This window comes from Castanea sativa, chromosome 1, assembly GCF_040712315.1.
Source record: "Castanea sativa cultivar Marrone di Chiusa Pesio chromosome 1, ASM4071231v1".
In the NCBI taxonomy this organism is placed as follows: Eukaryota; Viridiplantae; Streptophyta; class Magnoliopsida; order Fagales; family Fagaceae; genus Castanea; species Castanea sativa.
In genome coordinates, this window is record NC_134013.1 from 66,141,496 (window position 1) to 66,161,829 (window position 20,334).

General features: G+C 35.1%; 1 protein-coding gene across 1 annotated transcript in view; it reads right to left on the reverse strand.

Annotated features, from left to right (window-relative positions):
• LOC142641702 (nuclear pore complex protein GP210) overlaps positions 1-12,518 on the reverse strand; it is a 41,135-nt gene extending 28,617 nt beyond the window's left edge. Inside the window, exons 1-17 of the mRNA XM_075816183.1 lie at positions 12,189-12,518; positions 11,772-12,037; positions 11,412-11,578; positions 11,098-11,314; positions 8,607-8,953; positions 5,973-6,152; positions 5,669-5,807; positions 5,433-5,581; positions 4,642-4,753; positions 3,962-4,557; positions 3,735-3,858; positions 3,355-3,632; positions 2,882-2,992; positions 2,623-2,685; positions 1,342-1,533; positions 233-292; positions 92-160 (exon numbers count right to left, since the gene is read on the reverse strand). Of these exons, the coding sequence (XP_075672298.1) occupies positions 92-160; positions 233-292; positions 1,342-1,533; positions 2,623-2,685; positions 2,882-2,992; positions 3,355-3,632; positions 3,735-3,858; positions 3,962-4,557; positions 4,642-4,753; positions 5,433-5,581; positions 5,669-5,807; positions 5,973-6,152; positions 8,607-8,953; positions 11,098-11,314; positions 11,412-11,578; positions 11,772-12,037; positions 12,189-12,388 (3,270 nt within the window). The 5' untranslated portion in view covers positions 12,389-12,518. The remainder of the gene's footprint in view (positions 1-91; positions 161-232; positions 293-1,341; positions 1,534-2,622; positions 2,686-2,881; positions 2,993-3,354; positions 3,633-3,734; positions 3,859-3,961; positions 4,558-4,641; positions 4,754-5,432; positions 5,582-5,668; positions 5,808-5,972; positions 6,153-8,606; positions 8,954-11,097; positions 11,315-11,411; positions 11,579-11,771; positions 12,038-12,188) is intronic.
• Positions 12,519-20,334: the final 7,816 nt, after the last annotated feature.

Consider the following 20,334-nt stretch of genomic DNA (forward strand, 5'->3'; position numbering starts at 1 on the left):
CACAGTAAAATCAGTTTAAATCATGCTGAGTACAAAATAAATTGGAATGCATGTCTTCCCAGAGGGAGATAAAAATGACATCAATTCAAACCTGAGAAGAGTCAAAAGTGCTTCCATCATTAATCCCAGCCATTAGGTTAATAGTTTGTGAGCTTCCTTCCTAAAAATAGCAAGAAATATTAGAATAAAGGCCAGCTTATAAAAAGATATATATCACCAAGGGAATACAAACCATAAGGCATAGCTCCTCTTGTGATGTAATCCTAATCCAGTCTATATCTGCAACTTGGACCTGTAAAATATTATAATCTATGAGAAACTCCACACAGGTGGATCTGAAGATAAAGGCATCACAACAAGTATAAAGAATGAAGAAAAGAAAGCAGCCCACAGCTTTATGAATTAGACAACACTAAATATTTTGATTATTTGCTCAAGATTATATTGTCACAGAGACAACCCAAGGTCTAGATTATAATTGTACCCAAAAGTGAGAGACATTGCAGATTAAATTCCCACTTTCCATAGCAACAGATAATTTCTATTTAACTTTACAAGTTATAATCCATTATGCAACACATCAAAACGTAATTTTTTATATTTGAGAAGAAAAGGATAACATTTATATGAAACTAACAAGGGATTCATTTGGATCTGATAATAAACATCTGAATTTACATTTATGTGGGACACTCGTTACATCTACTTCAAAGAAGAGTACACCATTAGGTGGCAAGGCCATGCATTATCAGATTAACTTTATAACTAATAAGCATCATTAAGAGAGGGCACTGCCCAAGTACAGAGGAAGTACACAACATCCAGAATATTGTCATTTACACCCAAACTTGAATAAAAAGCCACAAAAAAGTAGAAGAAAAAAAAAATTACATCAGGCCTAACAATTGCATGATGAATGATCGCCCAAATCAGCTTAAATAAAAATATAATTGTATAAGAGTTTCACATAGACAGATGGATTACTAGGATTGCTTGTTTAGCAAGAATAAGATCCAAAATTGTTTTCAACAAAAATATTTCCATTTGAGGCTAAGTTCTCTTAATTGATAAATTTATATGGACCTTGAGGATTTATTCATGCCTCTTTAAATTAGCTTGGGGAAATATGTATTTCCACCAGAATCTATTGTCGAACACTCTCCAAAAAGATTTCTTCATAAAACAAACGGTTTCAAAGGGAAAAGGAGTGGGTATAAAATTTTGCAAACTTGTTACAATAAGAAAATCTTTCATCAACACTAGAAACAGGATTGAAGTTAGTAAAGGTGAAAGACACAATCAAACAAATTACGCAGAAAGAACAGATGGGAAGAAAAATACCACAGCAGAAGCTGTAATTGGAGGAGCAAGTCCAATATCACGAACTGTCACAAGTGCAGTACCCAACCCTTTAGGAGACAACATCAATTGTGAGCATTGTAAACCCAGTGGGGGTGGAACAACTTCTACCGCTCGAGAATCATTCACAACTGCTTCCAAGAAACAGCTTCCACCAATAATTGATAGATTTACCTAAAATAAGGAAATCATTGCATTGTATAAAAGTTACAGCAGTGTAAGGATTATATTTTCTGACACCAACATGTATCATCAAATACATAGCAGCACTGGAGAGGTAAATCTGATGGGCAATTTAGGTTCAAAACCAAGTGTCAAATGAGTTGTCCTACACATGAGCATCCACAAGTATTGTGAAACATATCAGCAATTTTGGTATGTGCCATTTGATAAATATACCAGATAAACATTCATAAACACCTGACCAAGTAATTGGCGTCCAGCTCAAAGCATCTCAAGAATTCTGAAAATAATATATTTTTAAACTATAAACAAACAGGATGCTTAAGTTAAATGAAGATCTATAACAATGGCACTATACAATGACCATCATCTTCAATGGATAAGTAAAAACAGTTTCACATCAGAGTTATACAGGCCTGAAGCCTTCCATCTTTCATCTCACACATCCATGGTGATTAATTGGCCCAATGCCTTCTTCTACCTTAGAAAGCTAATATATCACCCTTTTTTATTTAATAAGTACCATAACAAAAATGATTAGAAAAGAGGGGAACAAACTTTTCACCATGGAGATAGCTTGGGTTAAGTAGAATCAAATCTTGCTTTTGATTGTATGTGACAGCAAATGATTTAATGTTGCTCCACAAAACATTTTCCTGAGAGGGTAGTACTCATCAAAGCATCTTCTATTCCTCAGATGGATAGTTACTTTAATCTCTCTTTGAAAAATCAGAAGCCTCTTGATAATACTGATTTACATCAATTTAAATAGCATTATACTAACTCCATATACTTAACCAATGAAACCTACATTTTGGTAATGCAACCAAACCCTAATTTACCAAATATTGTGGCAGTTAATGGGTGTGAAGGTACTCTTTTTAGTAAAAGGACACCAATGAAATGAAGACCAATAACATGTAACCACCACTTTTGGTAAGTTAGATAGAAAAATTTGCTTGGTTAAAAAAAACATTTGTGAGGCCTTCAACCTAGACCAAATTCAAACAGGCTGCTGCCAATGCATTTTTATTTGAAATCAAACCAAAAAAATCATTAAGTACTGGTATTAGAGTCTACCTTGGCATCAGGATTGAAAAATAGCAAGTTGAACTCTGGGTAAACACTAATAGTAGAAACGAGCTGCATATTTGAACAAATCTGAAGGTAAGAATCAAACTTTGGAAGACAGATTAGCAATATAAACCTGAATGGTTTATAGGTTCATATATACCAGGCACAAAAAACTTCATCACAAATCTTATGAAATTAATGGGGGAGGGAGAACAAGAAAAAACTACAAAAGCATCTCTTCAGGGAAAAAATTACAAACTTAGACCTGTAATTTTATTGCATCTGTAAGAACAGTCTCTGAACTTTGTAGCAGTTGAGCAGAATAATGATCAATGATAGTATCGCTGAAACCAATGACACTAGCACGAACAGTACACTGAAAAGCAGAGTACTTAACATTTCAGAACAGAATTATTACAATTTACTTGTATCATGACAAGGAAAAGAGGTACATTATGAGGCTATAATTTTTAGAGCATAGAATATGACAAAGTGTCATAATTTTAAGATCAATAGAAAATATGGAGGATTGTGTGCTGGTGACAAGGTCAATTGAAAAAATAAAAATAAAGCAAGTGCTTTATCTATAGAACCTAAAAAACCAGATATATGGCTGCAACCTTTTCCTACTTATCCACTAGAGTTCATTCTCAAACCTAAATTCATTACAAACAACTAAAGGGCATAAGTAGATCACAAAACAATATGAAAGATGAAGGTATCAAAGTTTTCCAGTACCAGTCCTGATTCATTTTGCAAGACCAAAAACCTCTCCCAACTGCATTTCGACCTAACTGAATCAAAAGCATCATCCCAGTAGGCTAGCCCATCACAACTGCTTAGTTCCCACCTCAAACAAAGAAAAGATGAATTTGCAAAAGGTTCTCCAGTGTTGCTTATGCCAACTGCAGCTATTCGAACAGTGCGTCCATTTGCCACAGTCACAGGGGCGACTCGAATTCGTCCTGAGCTGCGGTCAGCTTGAATTGCAGTTTGTATAACATTGCGCTCATTTACTGAACAGCGGCATAAATTGCCGAAAAGCATGAAAAGTTAAATTTATAAAAACTAGTAAATTGTGACTGAATGCAACTTTGATATAAGGAAAAAATGTGTACCAGGTTCATCAGCTATTAGTGCAATTGAGGAAGGATAGCCACATGAAAGCGATGACAAAATTTCTACTATTGCAGGCAGAGGATGGTCATCCCCAACCAAATTACCACGTTTGAAAACAAGTTTCTGAATCATTTTAAACCATCGAAAAAAAATATCATGACTTCAAGATTTCAAAGAAAAAAAGAACCGCATTCAATATAAAGCAATAAAGAATGCAGAAACTTACAGAGTTTCCTAGCGTTTGACATAAAACTCTGTACACACTCCTATTGTTGCCAGATAGCTGATTCACAAGAACTCTGTTCTGAACAGGACCATGCCCTTCATCCAAAGCTTCCACAGTTTCAATGAAGTCAACACCTTTATCCCACTTTTCAGGTCCACCAAGAAGCATGATATCTAAATGTGTTCCAGGAACAAGATAAAATTTATCCAAATTTTCCAATAGATTTTGAGCTTCAGCTTGAGCCAAATCAAACCAATAACCACCAAACTGGCTCCCATCCCCTAACTGACAAATGATAAGCGGTGGGTATGCTGCGATACGTGTAGATGCTTTTAAGACAATAGGTCCTTGTAATGAGTTATCAACATGGTGATAATCTTTTGATAGAGTGGCATGCAACATAGCTCGACCAGGACCGGAAGCATATATACGGGTCCAAGAGCATGGAGGACCATTTAATGATGCAAGGAGCTCAAAATTTTCTACCATGTCCAAGACAGGTTTCTCCCCTGTTGCATTGACAATATTGAAAGACTTGCTTCCAGCTTTCCACTTAATGAAGGAGCAAAAAGCATCACACCTATAAAAATAGGCACCTGCAGTTGACAAATCACCTTTAACAAAGACTTAACCAGCAACAACAAAAGGCAAGTTCATATGGTTCGAGGATATGGCATCACCATTTGATGCTTTCATTGTTACAGCAGCTTGAAGATGTGATCCCACAACAGTCTCTATGGGGAAGCTATGAAGCATAGCCATAGATGAGGGGATGGAAACTTCAATCACCACCTATTAGTAATTATTTAACATTATAAATACAAGTGTTAACAAAAGGGTAAAGGGAATCAAAGAGATAAGTGATGCAGAGATTGCATCATTGAGTACATCTAGAAAAACCAAAAAATAAATCTAAAGGAACACCAGTGATTAAAGTTTGTCCCTTTACTCATCCCAAAAATTAAATACATAAATAAAAAGGAAAGGAAAGGGTTTTCCCTTGTGCTAGTGCACCAGCTTATAAGATTTTCTCAGCATTATTGGACACAAGAACAAGCACAGATATTAGGAAATATGAAAACAGAAGAGATCTTAGTAACATAGTGCTACCTTAAATTTCCCAAAAGATAAAAGTAAGCAATAATTAATTAAATCATTTCATGTTTCAATTTTTAAAAATTTCCTTCAAATTGGATCACTTCAGATATTAGATTTATTATTAAATATATGTGACAAGTGTGTGTGTGTGTGTGTGTGTGTGTGTTTGTCTATATATATATGCAATAAGTATACAATCAATATTCATTATGTATTCAACATTTTAATATTCAACTTCTGTTATAAACTCCGTGGTGAAGTATTCTTGGATGTATATGGATGTTAAAGGATCTCTAAATTCTAAAAGCAAAATTTGTATACTTATAAATCATCAAAAACAAGGTAAAACACTGTAACACTGCAAAAACATTACCTCATCATAATTCAATGCATCAAAAACAGATATCACTTTAACAGTAGCTTTACCAGGCTTCTTGGCCTGGACAATCCCTGAAGCAGACACCAATACAGTAGCTGTGTCTGAAGAAAACCATTTGTAGTCACTAGAAGCTTTTGCACAGCCTACAAAAATTTAATAGCAATCAGAAGCACATCAACAGCATTAGCAGCAAGTTAAACACTACATACAAAACGCAGCAGGGTATCAACCTCCTGTGGCCTTTAGCTCCACCTCCTGATAAACAGTTGGGGCCCAGGGAAGGAGAATGCTTTGTGTGATACCACTTCTTTTGTCTAAAATAAATTTCACTTGATTGCAAACCATGACTTCTTGCACAACTTTGAGAGCCTAAAAGGGAATATAACCAACAAAGGCACATAAAAGAAAGGAACTATATATTCCAAAGACAATGGAGGCATGATAATTTAGGGGTGGGAGGAGTGAAGGGGGGGACAAAATAAGAAATAAGTTCATAATACAAGCACAAAATTCCAAACTAATACAAGGCAGCACCTCTTTTGTTTCTTGATGCCCGGTAAAATATGTCAAAGAAGCCATCAACTTATCCAGTCCCTGTGAAGTTGCTCTCAGGATTCTAGAAGTCTGCCAACTATGTTTTACTGCAATATCATCAGGCATCAAAAAAGTTCTCCAGTAATCTGACTGGTTATCGTACAACTTAACATCATCGCTCTGCAATTCATGGAAGGAATTTCTGAGAAGACAGCCAAGAAAATCATGATAAACTAGCTGGTATAACAGAGTAAAGTGAATAATAAGAGCAAAACACCAACAGACAACTGGCATATTGTCAACGCATACAAGCAAGAAATTTGCAAAACAAATAGTAAACTAAATTATCATGAACAAGAGAGCAGAAAATGCCATTCCCACATTTCGACACATAAACTAATAAATCTAAATAAAACTGCTTGGAATGAGCTATAGACCCAGATATCATGATTCAATCCCCACAAGGGGTTCTCATGGATTACCTAATACATGGTTCTAGCAGGTGGGGTCGTGTGTCTTTGGTTTATTCCCCAAGGATGGGTCTAAAGGGCCCTGCCTTGGTGAGGTTCCAGGTCATCCAAAAAAAAAAAAACAATCTAAAGAAAACTATATCGTGTAAATGCAAAGATATAAAAGAAATTTTAGAATGAATAAAGATCATGAATATAAAGAAAACATAGTAAACAAAACATAAAGAGTGCCAGAATTGACAACAATAGCACTTCCTGAAGAAGTTAATTCAGTCTTTATGTGAAAGAACATATAATTGGAGGTGTTTCCCTAATCCCTATCATAAGATAAGCCATTATTTTGACAGATGAGACCACCTTTCAGATGCAGCCATCAAAATGAAATGATATAAAGGGATAAAATACCCACCAAATAAAATCCCATCTTGGAATGGGAGATGGGGTTTCCATGTCCAGTGTACATGGTTACCTCTTTGAGTTTCATTCATAAATTTTTACAAACAAAAAAAATAAAAAAATCATCTTGGACTACTACTACAAATGTAAGCTTCTTCATAGATATCTCTGTAGTTCCTCTAAATTACAAAGAGAGGATTGCTTAACCTTTTGCCATACACCAGAATAGTTTGAAATTGAAAATGAAAATATTTGAAGTCTGTATAGCTCTTTTGTTTCTAGAGGCCCCCAAAAAAATACATTAGTTTTGATAAGCTGATTGTACTTCATAATTGTTGTAACGTCTTGTTTTTATTTTTATTTTATATTAGTATGTTAGTTTCCATTAGCATAAGGGCATTCTTGTAATCATATTATAAGACCATCATATAAATATGTGCAAAGGTGAGGGACTGATTAAACATAGTCCTAGACCCTCTCTCTCTCTCTCTCTCTCTCTCTCTCTCTCTCTCTTCCCTTTAACCCTAATAACTCGTATTTTACAACTCAACAATAATTAATTTAGTGGATTGTTCAAACTCCAAAAAAATTAGTCACTTTTAACGGGTATTACTTTCCTAGAATCATGTAAATGAATTGATAGCCTCGATTTGTCTTAACAGAATTAGGAAGGCCAATTATATAGACATCATAAAAGGACGAACAAGCTATCATGCATACTATGCTTTCATACATAATAAACTATATAATATAAATTCCATCCTACACTGTGTTTATACCAAGTGAACACCCTCTTCTGTTTTCTTTTTTTCTTTTTTCCAACTTAATTCAGACATATGGAAATTGGTTCCTGATTGTTTGATGTGTATTGTCTGGAAGGAAAGAAATCGGCGCTCTTTTGAGGACACCGAGAAATCCTTGGTTCAATTACAAGCTCTATGTCAAAAGACTTTATTTGATTGGTCTAGGTGTTGGGGCTTCTCGGATTGCTCCACTGTCGTCGAGTTTATTTCTTCTCTTAGTTTTACGCTTTAAGTTTTTTCTTGTTCTTTGTTATTATTTGTTTGTTTGTTGCTTCTCCTTGTGTTCACCATCATGAACACCTTGTATTGGCTCTCATTTGTTTTCAGTTTGTTTTAATAATATTCTTATTACCTATCCAAAAAAAAAAAAAAAAATTCAATTGTTTATTTTATAATATCTTAATAGTATCCCAAAATTTTTTGTTTAATAATAAAATACGGGTCTTACATGCACTATTAGTACAATTATTAGCACAGTTTACTCCAAGGGAAATTCTATCACCAATGTTTTAAGAAATTTTAAATACTATTTTTTATTGGTAAGTTACTTATATACCCAACGGGTCTTGAACCCATAGCCTCACCCTCCACCTAGAACTTGTAAGGGGAGGAGGTGACAATTAAGTTATAGCTCATTTGCTTTAAGAAATTTAAAATACTACAACAATTAAAACTCAATTACCAAAAGTTTTAAAGAAAACATTTTCTTAATATATGTTAAATTTTTTTAATAATCAATTAGTTTTGATAAAAACCCAGTTTTACATAATGTGTTTTTGCCATGTAACTTAAATCATTTTTGCTCCTATATTTCTATTATCTATTTTATTATTCAATTTCAATTACATTATAAAAAATGTCTTTGAGTTTACATATGATTTTTGATCGATAGGTGCATCACACAGGCATCATTCTAGAACCTCTAGTAACACTAAAAAATTGAAACCAAAATATGAATAAGTTACCTCTGTAATGTAAATTTCTTGTGCATCTGGTCCTCGTGAGAAGACCTTCATTTGTATGAGATATTGACGGCCAGAAACAACATACCAACGTGCCACAGACGGAATGGTTTTCACTCCTTCTAAAGGATCACCAGAAGTAGAAAATGATGCTATATATAATGATAAAGAATCTGGTACAACAACATTAAGGGATGAAACTTGTACATGGCCAACAACCCTTGTATCTTCAACCACAACAGTTGCTACACCTAAGTCTAGTGCTTTTGTTAATCCCATCATAGAGTCCACTTGAGCAACTGAAGAGTTTGAAACAGACCATCGATGATGTGGAGATGGTAAAATGACAGCTGAAAATTCCAGGAAAGTGGCGGTAAGGCCATTGACAATAGGCTCATAATGAAGAAGTATGTAGTCAGTCCATGTAATTCTATAAAAGAGGTAAACACCAGCAGAACCTTAAAGAATTGAATGCATCACAGCTAAAAACATAAAGCCAGGTAGCATAATGGCCAACTTAATTACAATTGCACAGTATTTTTAGACAACACAGAGAAAAAAAAAAAAAAGAGAGAGAGAGAGAGAGAGAGTAATGCATAGTTGAAACTAGACCTTAACTAAACCCACATCCAATGTCAATCCTTTAAAACCTCTTGACATCCATAATGCCAACACTATCGAATATAGAGTCTGACCTAAAGAAACCTAAGATGAAGAAAACTAATTGGAAACCAGATCTTCAATCAAGGGGATTTCCAACTTTCAGCAAAGCCAAGGTAAAAAGATGCAAGGCCCCCGCTAGTTTATTGCTACAGTGCAGTCCATGTAATTCTATAAAAGAGGTAAACACCAGCAGAACCTTAAAGAATTGAATGCCTCACAGCTAAAAACATAAAGCCAGGTAGCATAATGGCCAACTTAATTACAATTGCACAGTATTTTTAGACAACACAGAGAAAAAAAAAAATAAAGAGAGAGAGAGAGAGAGAGAGAGAGTAATGCATAGTTGAAACTAGACCTTAACTAAACCCACATCCAATGTCAATCCTTTAAAACCTCTTGACATCCATAATGCCAACACTATCGAATATAGAGTCTGACCTAAAGAAACCTAAGATGAAGAAAACTAATTGGAAACCAGATCTTCAATCAAGGGGATTTCCAACTTTCAGCAAAGCCAAGGTAAAAAGATGCAAGGCCCCCGCTAGTTTATTGCTACAGTGCAGTCCCAAACACGACCATTCCCTGAAGAGCTTTGTCTTTTCTTAATTAGATTCTCAGCATCAAAGCACAATAAGAGTCATCCATATCTAGATAGAGAAAAAAAAAAAAAAAGCGCGTAATTTTTTTTGATACAGGCCTTTACAGCATAATGAGTAGCTACTTTGGTTACACACACACGCATATATATAAAATAAGTAGTAATTTTATTAGAAAGAAAGAAATATCAAGTACACAGGCAGTACACTAGATGTTCATATAACTATGATTTAAAAGAAAAATAATCAATTAAGTTCCATCAAGTTTGAGAAAGAAAACATCCCTGAGGCTGATAACCACTGGAACAAAGGCCTCAGAAACTGTGACTTCAGATCTAAAATTGACATCTCACACCCATCAAAATGTCTTGCATTTCGCTACCTCCATAAATACCACATCAAACAATGAGGAACGGCCTTCCAAATCTCCCTATTTTGATGCCACCCAAAATGGCATTGCAAACTCACTAGTAGATCAACAATCCTCCTAGGCATCACCCACTGAACCCCAAAAAGTGTAAAATCCCGTAACTCCTGGGCAATAAGGCAGTGCTATTTTGGCTAAAAACTCACCTTGGACATCAAACAAAACAAATGCTTGACCCTGAGGTCACAAGAAACTTAAGGTTTCCCTACTACTGGACTAGATAGTTGCTAGAAATAACTTTAAATTTCTATGAATAAATAATTTTTTCTTTGAGAACCAAACAGCAAAACTTCAGATTTCAATTAACATATGTTATTTGCAATCTTTTTATTTATCAAAAAGATTTCAAATAACATACAGATCCCAGCAGAGAACTTCAACCAACTTCTTACACACTCACCTTGTTTGGAGTGTGGCCCTATCGCTTTTTTCTTGTTTTTCTCTTCGTCTTTTACTTGATCATTATAATTTTGGTTCTTGATTTTTGCTTCCGCAGTACATCCACAATGTACTCAGGTTGGCTATTTTTTTCTTCTTAAAATTTTTCATTGTCTATAATAAATAATAAAAAATAATAAAAACATCAACTAGTCCATATCTCCAATGCACTTCTATATTTCTGTTTAAATCAATAGCATCAAAAGATAATATTACCACCACAAAAAAAAATTTATGTCATATATGGCCTGTAATTCAGGTATGCAGAATCATCCAAATTGAAGGCATACTGAAATAGACAAAAAAAATAATAATAATAATAATGTAGAACTACTTTGGAGTATTATTAAATGGGTTCAAATAGAGCAACCTTGAGGAATATTTCCACGTATAACTTTAAGCCTATAACGAACAGCAGCACCAATGAGAACAAAAACAGGTGAGGGAGGTTCAAGTGACATGGCTTCTGCTACAGTCAGAACAATTCTATCAGCCATATGCTTTAATCCCGGCTCAAGCAAATGCACATGAACAATCTCCTGGCCGATTTCAACTCCTTTTACAACATATAAATCTGAAAATACACCCTGCATTACATATCAAAGAAAATAATTACTTATACATATAGAAGAATTAGTTAACAAGCTGCCAATTCTCATTCACATTCAGTCGCAGCATTCATACACTATCTTCAAGTTGTATTTGGAAATCTAAGTCCCCACACAATCCACCACAGTCGCTTAGCGGAGAATCCTTCAACGGAACATGAACAAGGTGATGTGGCAATCCATCAGTTTCAGGCATCTGATGCCACATGAATTGTAAGCCCACTAGTGACGAGAACACATTATCTGCAACAGAAGGATGACAAAAGTGAAATTAAAATTTCAACCAGACCAAATTATAATATTTAAAGTACAAAACAACCAAATTTAGACAACAAAAATCCATTCACCCTGCAAAAACAGCTAACAACAATTGACAAGTATAGCCTCATGTCCCGACACAAAAAGTACTAAATACGAATAAATTAATTTCAACCACCTTCGCTATCAAAGGCGCGGACACGGAGAGTAGCGAGTCCATCTAAGTCAAGCTTGATAGAATTATGAAATATCTGAATTCTGGAGAAATTGTCGATGAAAACTTTGCAACGAATCACGACCCCCGTGCGAACATCAGTAGCATAAACAGCAGTCTCCTTTCGACCGCTATAAGTAGCAATCGACCTCAGCCTCGCACTCGTCGAGCAGTGATTGCTCGAATTATACTCAGGTAACACCGAAAGAACATCATGATGATCCCACGACCTGTACATACATATTTCAAACAGAAATGCTTCAACATTATGATTACATCAACAAAAGCGAACTTATGAAACACATTTTCTCGGCAGCCAAACAGGGAGGGGGGGGTTTAGGGTTTATGAATTTGGATTCAAAAATTTTCACAGAAAATTACCATTTGAAGCAGCCATCGCTTCCTTGAAGCCTGTACTCAACAGGATGAGTCATTTTGGGAGGTAAGAGTAAATTGACATCGGCGATGTGAGGGCCTGAGCCTGAGTACGACGTCGTTGTGTCCAACACTAGAAGAAGAGTGAGTAGTACTGTGAGGTACAACATCTTGGAGCGCATCGAGTCTACGCCACAGCATGGCATTGCAGTAGTGGGAAAAAGTTGAAGTTTGAGACTTTTTTGTTATTATTATTTTGAAGCTGAGCAGTGAGAGTGAGCATTCATTGTAGAGAGCTTGAGCTGAAAATTTTGAACAGAGAAAAAATGGAAACCCTAGAAATCAGGGAGGGTTTTAGTTTTAGGGGTTTTGGGGGGAACAATAGGTGGGAGACGTGGCGAGGTGTGATTGGGGATGATGTGGTAAGTGGTAGGGATTTGGGATTTCTGTAACTTTCAATATTGTTGGTGGGTCCCTGATATTTATTAATCTGGAAAAAAGTGGGCACACGTTGCTCCTGAACAGTGTCTTTTTTAAGATGCTTTTTTTTTTTTTTTTATAAACTTTTAAGATGCTTTTTATTCCTCAAAAATAAATTAAAAAAATACTTTTTTATTTAATAATATTATTATGGATTTGGATTTAGATCTAATAATATCATCTGAGAAGTAAAAGTTAAGACAGTAATTATTTTTTTTTTCCTTTTTACTCTCTTTTATTTACATATAATAAAAAAAAACTTTTCTACTTTTTTTTTTACTATCTTAGGAGTAATTGTATGGATACGGCTTATGTCCAGTACTCTAATGCACTGGACGTAAGTTGTGCCATAACTGTATAACATAATAAAAGATAACCCTATTTATTTATTACATTGTATTTAAATTCATTTTCTAGGCACAACAACCTTAACCAGTTTCCATTGCAAAAAACTGCATCAAAACCACAAGTAAAAAGAACTAAGGGTCCGTTTGTTTCGACAGTAAATCACTTCCGGAAAATATTTTCAGCATTTGTGGGTGTTTGGCAACACCTGAAAATTTGGTCAAACGGAAAATGAAATCAGTTGACCGGAAAATAAACCCTCCCCACCCGGAAAACGTTTCCATGTCTATTTTACCTTTAAATTGAAATTTTCCAGAAAATTATCACACAGAGCACGAAGAGAGAGAGACAGAGCACGAAGAGAGAGAGAGAGACAGAGCACGAAGAGAGAGAGAGAGCACCCAGACCGCGCCGGCGAGATCGCGCCTTCGCCTTCGCCATCGCCATCGCCATCGCCGCGCCGGCGCGATCTCCCCTTCGCCATCGCCATTGCCAGGCCGCGCGATCTCGCCTTCGCCATCGCCAGTCGCCGCGCCGCGCGATCTCGCCTTTGCCATCGCCAGTTGCCGCGCCGCGCGATCTCGCCTTCGCCATCGCCGCACCGCGCCGGCGCGAACTCCCCTTCGCCATCGCCAGTCGCCTCTCTCTCTCTCTCTGTCTTCGTTCTATCTGATCGGATTTGGTTTTTGATGATGAGCTTTTTTTTATTTTTGGGTTTTGTTGTGCTTCATTGAGAAAATTTGATGAGTTTTTTTTTTTGGGTTTTGTTGTTCTAGATCAGGAAATGATATTTGTTTGGAAGTTGAGAAAATGTGAGAAAATGTGAGAAAATGTGAGCAGCAAATACAAAATGTATTTTCTATAATATTTTCAAGATGACAACCAAACACCTGAAAATATTTTTCAAAGTATTTTTTCAAATGTTACCAAACACCTAAAAATATTTTCTTTTCCGGAAAATATTTTCAGCTGAAATCATTTTACATCCGGAAACCATTTACTGCCGAACCAAACGCAGCCTAAGTAGGCTGAAGTTGATAAAATATGACCTAATTGGACAGAATATGATCGAGGTGGACTGAATAGGACTAAAAGTGACCGAAGTCAACTAAATAGAACCAAATAGGACCAAAATATACCGAATATAACTAAAGTACCGAATGTGACCAAAGTGGACCAAATAGGACTGACATTTATAAAATGGACCGAATAGGACCAAAGTGGATAGAAGGGACTGACTATAACCTAAGTGGACAAAATGGACCAAAATGAACCAAAGAAGAGCGAAGTGGACTGAATAAAGCCGAATATGACCAAAGTGGACTGAATAAACCTAAGTGGACAGAATAGACCAAATTGAACCGAATAAAACCAAATACGACCAAAGTGGACCGAATAGGACCGAAGTACACAACATAAATATAAGAGAAACATGTTTGTAGTGGTAAAATTTGATTTTAAAATAAAATAGATAAAATAATGATGTTGTGAAGCCTTCAAATTGAGGTAGCAAATATAGATATAGAATGTATATGATATTAAGTTTTATTTATTAATTTTTATTTAACCATGAAACTCATGCATCATAAATAAACATAAGACATTCAATGTTTAGCACTTTGTTGTCAATATGGGTTTTGATGTATTTGGCATCATAACAAAGGGTGCACACAATTGTTATTGTAGTTGAATTTATGATTTGATTGCATGGGCTCTACGCATATTCGACATGTGAAGATTAGATGGTCTTCTTGTACTTGCTCATGGTGTGTTTCTTCATGACGGTTTTCCCATGGCTCGAAAGTTGAAACTACACCTACAATGTTGTTAATTTTTTTATGAGGATTCTTGCATCTTATATAGATGTATGGATCGAGCGTAATTAGCCTAGTTCTATTAATTATATATGATTTTTAGGAGAGTAACTGTGAAGGAATTTGCATTGTATACAAACATGCTTTGGAAGCAAGCCAAAGACTTGCACGCCACTCTAAGGAAAACAGTTTTTAATGGAAGTCTAAATACAAGCTACATATTGGGTATTAAAAGGAATGATTGACATTTGATTAGTTTTTGTCAAATATATAAGGAATTAAAAAAAATTGTGTCAGATAAATAAGCAATTAAAAAATAAAAATTATGCGTCAAATAAATAAAGAATTCAAAAATTAAATATTATATGAAAAATTATGAGACTACCAAAACTTATGTGGCATAGTATGATTGAACATCTTTGACTATTAGATATTATATATAGATTAGTCACTAACCTACGCTTTGTGCATGAAAGTTTCATATAAAGATAATACATATAAAATAAAACAATATTTGTAAGAGCTATGAATTTGATGGTCCAAGCCCACTTAGAATAGCAGTGCCTTGTACTTCAAACCAAGCCCAAACAATAGAAGATTATTACATAGAAAGTGGGGAGGCAGTTCTAGTATAGTTTTGAGTTAAGTCTAGGACTAAGGTCAAAGAGCCCAAGCAAAGAAAGGCAAATCACACAGTTATTAAGAATAAAGCTCTCCTCAGTCAATTCCGGGATGGAGTTCTTATATATGATTAATACAAGTTTCTACCAAGCAATGCACAGCTCACTTTCTTGTTTTTCTCTTTCTTTCCCCTAAAAACTCTCCCCTCTCATTGGGAGGCTTTTTTTCCCCTTATATATCCTCCTTCTTTGGATCCTAACCCTCCACTTGTATGGCTTAGGGTTTTTCTCAGGATACTTGTCCTATTAAGGCTCTGCTGAAGGTGGTAGAAAGAATTGTTAGCTATGAAACTATTATTCAATGGTCATTTCCTCATTAATGCAGTTGATAAAGTTGTTGCAGAACATTTAATGCAGAGGGGAATGATATACCCTTTCAGGAAGTTTCCTCCTACCGTTTTGACCCTTTGTCTAGGTTTTATCCCTTCCAATCGGGTTCTCATAAAACGCTACCTCACCTCTCCATCCCTTCTTAGGTTGATGAAGTCCTCGGATCGGATACGTTCTCACGGGTGGGATCACGTATGATACTCCGCATTCAATCGTCCTCGGTCTTCGAATGCCTCACAATATCCATCACATCAAAATAAAAAATCAATACAATCTTTCCCAATAATTCTCAATAAGTAAGTTAAGAAAAATATTAATTCCTTAATAATAGTTTATAGCATGTTGTGCATTAATAAAAAGTATGCTAGAAATTGAAAATTATTCTTTTAGTTTATACCGACTTTCTCAAACCTAATTATTTTCCTCCTATAATCCAAAACATTGAAAACGTATCTTAGAAATTAATAAAACTCAAGAAAACTACTGTTCAAAATCAGGGAAAAAAAGGAGAGGAAAAAAAAATCCTTACATCAAAGTCAAACTCTTTTTTCGCAATGTAAATGTGATGTAATCGAGTCAAAAATCCAAAACACAAAGCAATAACGTAATTCAATAATTTATTTATTATGTTTCTTTATTTAAAGATGTTGCTTTTTTCAAACGTACCGCTCCTCTATAATCTGCAAATCAAAATGCATAAAATTTTACTTCTAAGTCCTCTTATGTGACATTAAGACCAAAATTATCAATAAAAATCTGTAATAGGAAAATTGATAGTTGGAATAAGAGATGAGAAGAAAGATTTGAGGAAAAAATAACTAGAGTATGTTTCAGGATCCTTACTCTTTTGATCATTGAGAATATATCCTCCATAAACATTAGATAAAACAAAATATATTGGTTATACATTTTAATTGTTTGCGACAAATGCATATTTGGAAATCACTTTTGCAAATTTTTAAATTCTTTTGAGAGCAAGGAATGATAGGTTAAGCCATATGACAAAACAAATATTCGTTCTGATTCATCAACAGAAAAAAGTGATCTTACATTTCTATATATTGTTCCCTCACAGAACAGAAAAACTAAAAAGGAAAAGAACAAAGGTAAACATGGGTTTTTGATATTGAAGATATCAAATTTACTCAAGGGCTTCGCTGGAGAAATCAGCCAAAGGCTGTGGAACTTCTTGGTGTGGAAGGCCTTTGGGTTCTTTTCTTTCTTTCACTACCTTCCTGTCATTTCTCTGCTCGGTATTTTGCCCTTTACCCCTTTGATCAAGACCTGGTGGCTCGTTAACTTCCTTGGCTACCTTGTTATCTTGGGAATCCATGGCTTTTTTGTTATTGGTGTCCACGGCTTTTTATTTCACTATGTTGATTAATGCTCTTTGCTTAATTGGTGCACCAAGAGTGCTGTGTAAATATATTGTAATGCAAGGAGTGCGACACGTAGTGTTCTTGGTTCTTACACTAGTTGGTGCCACGTGCTTGGGACATGGTGAGACTGATGTTCCACCATTCCAAGCCAAGTGACACGTAGTGTGTTATGACAACAGCACAACTATTCTTTCATGCAAATGAATAAATATATTATTTTTTACACAAACACACGTAGGGTGTTATATTTCATGACTAAGCACAACTATTCTTTCATGTAAAATAAATTTATATTATTTACTCAAATGACAATTTCTATAACAAAAGTTTTAAGGAAGATTGTGGGACACCCTTTTCAAATAACGCTACTGTACAAATGATTTCGTTAGTTGGCTGGTTTTGTAAGAATTTGGGAAACTAACATCTCGAGTTTTAGAAACTCGAGATTTAATTAAAACTCGAGTTTTTAAAACTCGAGTTATCGTGTTTGTTCTTCGATTACGTGGACAAAGTTTCCACCTGGAGGAATTTAGCCACGTAGAAATCGAGTTTATAAGACTCGAAATATGCATTAAAAATCGAGATTTTAAAACTCGAAATCCACACAATATTCACTTTACCTTTCAAACGCGTAACTGAAACACTCTCAATCTCTCAACTCTCAGTCTCTCTCTCAACTCTCAGTCTCTCAATCTCTCAACTCTCAGTCTCTCAAACGCTCTCTCTCAATCTGTCAAACACTTTCAAACGCTCTCTCTCCTCTTTCAGAACCCTCTCTCTCTCGCTTCTCAGCTGCTGCTACACCGACTGCCGGTCCGCCGTAACACCGCCGGTAAGCCTCTCTCCCTTCTCTCCATTTCCTTTCATCTTTCTTTTCTTTGCTCCATCTTTATATTTAAATAGCCAAACCGAATATCCATTAACATACATTTTTTTGATAAACATTCAGCAACATTTTAGTTGAATATACAGCCACTACATTCTATTTTTTTTGAATTAACTGAGGGGAATGTTACTTTAGAGTTATAGCTGCAAAGTTGTGTGTAAAGATTTTCTACTCACGAATTTGAAGCAAACACTTCTTTCAACTATAAATTTATTCACATTCTAAATTCTCAAATTCTATTCCATGTCCCCAGATTTCAACTCCTATTCACTTTACGTTTTGTGGGGTTGTGGAAATTTAATTGATTAATTTTATAATATGTATATGTATGCTGATTGTGTGTAGAAATCTGATATGGTGGGTGTTCAAGCTTATTCCGATTGATAATATGCAATGTGCCGATTGAAGAGAGGAGGACGGTAAATTGTTATCAATGGCAGAATGTGTTTCTTCACCATCAATAGAAAAAGTCTATAAAAACAATTTTCCAAAAAATAAAAATAAAAATCTTTACACACAACTTTGCAGCTATAACTCTAAAGTAACATTCCCCTCGAGTTAATTCAAAAAATTTTATTGTTGAATAAACATTCAGCAACATTTTTTTGATAACTCTTTTGGGTTGATTGTTGAATTGTTGTATTGTTTGTGGATTGATTGTTGATTGTTGATTGTTGAATTGTTGCATTCTGCTGGCTTTAAAATTTGTTTCACCAACCGTTCTAGGCGCCAAGGGGCATTAGTAGGTTATATGCACAAGCTTTGGTCTGTAAGACTATACAGCCACTACATTCTATTTTCTTGTCAAACCTTTAATCTTTTCAACTTAAGATAGGGTGGTGACAGGTTGGGCTGGTTGGAGCATATCAACACCACATTGACAAGTCTGTTTGGCAAATTTGTTAGAGAATAACGCGCAACCTTCTAATACATTGACTGAATTTGTGTAAACCCATGTCAACTGGTTTAAGTCTTCTCTATTTGGCTAGTTGTATATTTTGTTGATAGACTAGGGAAAAAGAAACAAATTAGACAATGATCTAATAAGTTAATATTTAATCTTTATGGGTAACTTTTAGTTATCACTTATCATTTTCATTTTTTTTCTTACCCTCATGATCTGAAACTTAAATTATTTTGATTTTAAGGATTTGTAATTCTTCTTCTTCTTCTTTTTCCTTGGCACCCACAAACCAATTTTAAACCCCATCAACCCTTAAAATTCCCATATATAAAACTCTTAAATCTATTCGGACTTTATTTTTCCTTAAACTTGTGTTTTCTTACTTTATTGTAAGCTCAAACTTTACCCTTTATGTTAATCTTTTAAAACCCTGAATCCAATATATTTTTATAAACATTTCCTGCCATTAAGGGGTTAGGACTTAGGAGGGCTTGAGCTTTCTCAGAGCTACAGCTTTTTGGAAAAAGCTTCAGCTGCTTTCAGAAGCAACCCAAGGCCGATTAACAAAATCGCCTAAAAAGTCAAGCCGCATCACAAAATCGACAAGCTGCCGAAATGCCTGTGGGTTACAAAACCTTTTACACCTATGGAGAAGCCTCAGGAAACGAGTTTTTGGCCTCAAAGTTGATATTTTTCACCCTAAATTTAAGTTTTAAAACGTACAATCTCTCCATCCACCATTTAGAGAATAAAATCATAAATTTGGGTCAAGTCTAAACATACAACCTCTCTTAATTGATTAACCTCTCGATTTTAAGGCTTTCCACCAACATGATTTTTTCTGGCATATAATGCACCAGATTCAATACAACACACTTTTTTCAACCAAAAAGTCATGGCTTTTGTAGCTAACCTTTGACTACAAACCACTAAAGTATAGGAGTTTTTATAAAATTCTTATTTTATTAAACAAAATCCTCCCAACCAATGCTTGGAGAAGGATCTCTTTTGGACAAGATTAAGAGAAATCGCTTTTAGCAACCGGCGACCATTCTATATAATCTTCACCATTTATTTTCAGGTGCGCCCTTTAAACGGTTCCCCAACCTTCGAAAGCATCATAAAAGAAAAGCCGTATGTTGGAATACACCTGCTACATAAAAGGAAGTCGTCTACAATTGGTCCCCATGGCAGCCAAGTGTAGTGGAGACTAATACGTGTTATTTTCTTGCATCATTTCTTAGCTTCAATGGTTTGCCCTTGCGCAAATTTCACTCATTTATGGGTGCCTGCATATAATCTGTTTTTTAAGAAGCACTTCGTGGACCCTTTTG